Below are 3,797 nucleotides of genomic sequence, written 5' to 3' on the forward strand. Positions count from 1 at the left end.
GTGCACCAGGTGGGGTGGGGGTGGATGGTAGGTGGACAGCCCACATTGACGGCTCCTGGCCCCTTCCCAGCAGGACTGCTCCCTGAGGCCAAAAAGCCCCGGCTCCTGCATGGCACCCTCATCATGAAGGACAGTGTGAGAAAGCAGGTGGTCCCGTGGTGGAGGGCGGGGGTCCTCCTGCACTCCCTGACTTGCCCATCTTCCCTGTCCTGCAGAACTTGCGGCTGGTGTCCTCAGAGCAAGCCCTTAAGGAGCTGGGCCTGGCTGAGCACCAGCTGCGCTTCACCTGTCGCGTGCACCTGCATGACACGCGCAAGGAGCAGGAGACTGCCATGCGTGTTCACAGCCACCTCAAGAGGTGGGCTCCTGCCCTGCCCCCCCAGCCCTGGTGCGCAGGCGTGGCAGGGGTGCAGCAGGGCTCTCACTGTGCCTCCTGCAGCATCCTGAAGGACCACTGCGTGCAGCATCTCCCTGACGGCTCTGTGACTGTCGAGTCCATCCTCATCCAGGCCGCTGCCCACTCCGAGGACCCAGGCACCAAGGTGCTGCTGGTCTCCTGGACTTACCAGGTGAGAGGGACCAGTGGGAATCCCTGGTGTCTTGCGTCCCCCGCCTGAGGTGGGGAGGGGACAACCACGCCCTGTTGCCTTCCCCTGCAGGATGAAGAGCTGGGGAGCTACCTGACATCACTCCTCAAGAAAGGCCTTCCCCAGGCCCCCAGCTGAGGCCGGTCCACTGCCCGGGCCTGTGCCTCTGCCCTTCTCCCACTGGAGGGACCCAGGCTTTGCTCCAGTACTATGGGCACCCTGGGCGAACAGATCCCATGGCTGGGCACAGACACTGTCCCCAGGGATGAGACCACAGCATCATACGCCTGCCTGAGCTGCTTTTCTGGCTAAAGAAATAAGTGGGCCTCTCTGGCTGAAGAAATAAATGGGCCTCTGGGGCCTCCTTGCCTTTTATTCCTATTCCTGGACACAGAAGAGAGGAATGGCGTGGGGTTCCTGGGCCACAGATTCAGTAAAAGCAGAATCAAAGGTGGTCGATGTTCCTGTCCTGATACACACGCCTTGTCTCCATCCCACCCACCCATCCACGGGCAGAGGAGGATGTCCAGAGTCGGGGAGGGGGAGGCAAGAAGCCAGGCAGGACCCCTGTGGCCCTGGGTGGCTGTAGACATGCTGGCTTGGCCAGCACGGGGCCAGTCCCTGCCAGCTGCAGTGACATGCAGGACAGGGAAGAGCAGCTGGGCCTGATGAGTAGCAGCTGACTGGACCTTGGTGGAGTGTCCAGGGGCACCTGTGGCTTCCATGCTGTGGACCGGGCAGGGTGCACAAGGCCAGGAGCTTTGGGGACAGCAGGAGGTAGGACCTATGGACAGACCTGGGTCAGCCCAGAGCCTCATGCTGGGCTGTAAAGTCTGTCTGCCCCATGCTTGTGTTCTCAGGGTCTAGGTCAGGGCTGGGGCTGGGGCTGAGGGGCTGTGGCCCTAGGGCAGGGGGCACCTCCACTCCACGCTTTGGTCTTTTTCCTTACTTTAGTTACTGGTCCCTGGCTTGAAGTCCTTGGGCCTCCCTGCCCCCCGTGCCATGGCTTTCACTCTGGGCACAGGCTGGATTCCCATCTGTTGGGACAACGGAAGGTGGGGTAGGGGGCTGGGATTGCTGCAAGGAGCCCCTCCCCCAGTGAGCAGAGACACCTTTCCAGCCCACCTCCTCTTACCAAGGTCCCTGAGGCCTCCATACAGCACTGACTTCAAGAACAGACCACAAGCTGGGGCCACACGAGCCTGGTGCTTGCCTAGGGGATCTTGGCTCTCCAGAATCACCTTCACCTGGGTTGGTGTCAAAGCCCCCAGTCCCACAGCCACCAGCACAGCTGTCATCCTCCGTACCTGTGACCCAGAGTGGACACTGCCACAGGAGCCTGCCCACCCCCAACCCCTGGGAGAGCCCTAGAACAGAGCCCACCTGTCTATACAGGAAGGATTGGCTCTCAAACTCCACGCTCCAGAACTGCAGCTTCCTGGGGATACAGGTGCCTGTGACATAGGGCAGCCCCAACCCCCCCACCCCTTGTGGCCTCAGACCAGGGAGCGGGGCAGGGGCCAGTGGAGACTGAGTGCTGGCCTATGGCCCCAGACAGGCCTAGTTCTCCCCTGTGTATCCACCCAGAGGCCTTCACTGGTCCCCTGTCCCTAAAGTGAAACCAGTGCTTGAGAATTAAAACAGCAGAACCCCCGGGGGCCTTGGCTGCTGAAAGGGTGCCCTAGTCTTGCCTGGATGAGGTCTGACCACTGCCCAGCTTGCCCTATGTCCTCAGGTGGAGATGCCACCAAGGCTAAGGTCCTGGGACATTGAGGGAGGGGAGTTTCTACCAGACACCCATGCCCTGATCCTGATGCTCTGCTGCCACAGTGCAAAGCTGGTTACACACAAGTTTCTCCTCTTGGGGCTGGCACCAACTAGGTGGTCCTAGGGTCAGCTGCTGCCCCCTGGTGGGAGACCCCTGGACAGTGGCAAGGATAATGGAAGCTACTCTCTGCCAGGCTGGGTTAGAACTGCTGGCCTCAGCAAAGTCTTTTCAGTGGCTGCCAAAACCTATCCACTGGGCAGAGTGCTCTGGGCAGAGCTTCTCAAAGAAAGGGAACACTCTCCGTCCTCTGCTCCCCAGCCTGGCAGGGACCCCAGCTCAGGGGGAGGCACAGCTGCAGGTTCCTGGGTGTCAGCCCCACCACCCAACTGCCTGTATCCTGAAGCTGACCAGCACCCCCCCAGCCAGGCCCCATGGACACCCGCTGCCCCCAGTGCAGCCTCAACCAGCCCTTGCTGGGGAGGTACTGGAGCTACATTCAGTCTCCTACGGCCTCGAGACCAGCGCTGGTACAAGGCCCTCCTCCTGCACCTGCTCTCCTGGGGGAGGACAAAGGGGCTGACTGGGCCCGGAGACACTGAGACGTGGCGCAGTGTGCGCACAGAGCTGGTGGCCGGGCTGCCCGCAGACTGGAAGGCGCTGAAGTCATGCGTCCCGAGGAGGTGCTGGGCGGCCTCCCGCATGGCGGCCACATCCAGGCAGCTGCGGGGAGCCAGGTGAACAGTCAGTCAGGAGGCAGAGGGAAGCCAGGTGGGCCTACCAGGCCCTTCCGCCCACTATCACCCACACTCACTCTGGCCGCAGGGCCCAGCACAGGTTTCGTTCAAACACAGGCAGCCGGTCGGGCCGGGGGCAGCCAGTCGCCAGGCGGTACAGGTAGGTCCTGGATGTGGCTGCGTAGCGCGCATGGAAGTCGCTGTGCACGCGGAAGGCCTGCAGTATCCTGTGGCAGCAGGTCGGGTTCACCAGAGGAACGACTCCGCCCACCTGCCCAGGTGACGCCCTGGCATCTCCCCCCTCACAGCTCCAGGGCCCTGAGAGGTGGCGGGCTGACCTGATGGCTGGGTGCTTCAGGTGGGTGTTGAGGGCCTCGGTCAGGACCTCGGGGGAGAAGGGCGGCTGGCCCGAGCGGCGCTGGACGTCCAGGTGCGCGGCGTTGCTCAGGGCGTGGACCCCGGCGTCTGTGCGGCTGGAGATGGTGAACTTGACCGGCGCCACCGAGTTCAGACGCGCCGCGGCCTCCTGCGGGACAGAGGCGCCGGGGCGGGTCCCCTCTGCCCCTCCGGGTCTGGCAGAGCTGCCCTCCAACCCGCGCGCGGGGCCGGCGAGCTCACCTCCAGGTAGTTCTGGACGCCGACGGCGCGCTGGCCCCTGACGGCCGCGACCCCGCTGCGGGCGGAGGCGGCGGGTCATGGCGGCGGCCG

At 63.6% G+C, this 3,797-nt stretch overlaps 2 protein-coding genes across 6 annotated transcripts in view; both read left to right on the forward strand.

The window, feature by feature from the left end:
- Nucleotides 1-1,041, forward strand: part of CPSF3L (cleavage and polyadenylation specific factor 3-like) — a 12,438-nt gene extending 11,397 nt beyond the window's left edge. For 3 of the 5 annotated variants that reach the window (XM_008578151.1, XM_008578153.1, XM_008578149.1), the window contains 4 exons: nt 71-135; nt 216-358; nt 440-569; nt 660-1,041. In XM_008578151.1, coding sequence (XP_008576373.1) covers nt 71-135; nt 216-358; nt 440-569; nt 660-725 — 404 coding nt within the window. In that variant the 3' untranslated portion in view covers nt 726-1,041. The remainder of the gene's footprint in view (nt 1-70; nt 136-215; nt 359-439; nt 570-659) is intronic. The other 2 variants (XM_008578152.1, XM_008578150.1) reach the window with 1 other exon arrangement.
- Nucleotides 1,042-3,234: 2,193 nt separating this feature from the next.
- ACAP3 (ArfGAP with coiled-coil, ankyrin repeat and PH domains 3) overlaps nt 3,235-3,797 on the forward strand; it is a 15,522-nt gene continuing 14,959 nt past the window's right edge. Inside the window, exons 1-2 of the mRNA XM_008578146.1 lie at nt 3,235-3,249; nt 3,398-3,447. Of these exons, the coding sequence (XP_008576368.1) occupies nt 3,431-3,447 (17 nt within the window). The 5' untranslated portion in view covers nt 3,235-3,249; nt 3,398-3,430. The remainder of the gene's footprint in view (nt 3,250-3,397; nt 3,448-3,797) is intronic.

This window comes from Galeopterus variegatus, unplaced genomic scaffold (genome assembly GCF_000696425.1).
Source record: "Galeopterus variegatus unplaced genomic scaffold, G_variegatus-3.0.2 Scaffold1637, whole genome shotgun sequence".
NCBI lineage: Eukaryota > Metazoa > Chordata > Mammalia > Dermoptera > Cynocephalidae > Galeopterus > Galeopterus variegatus.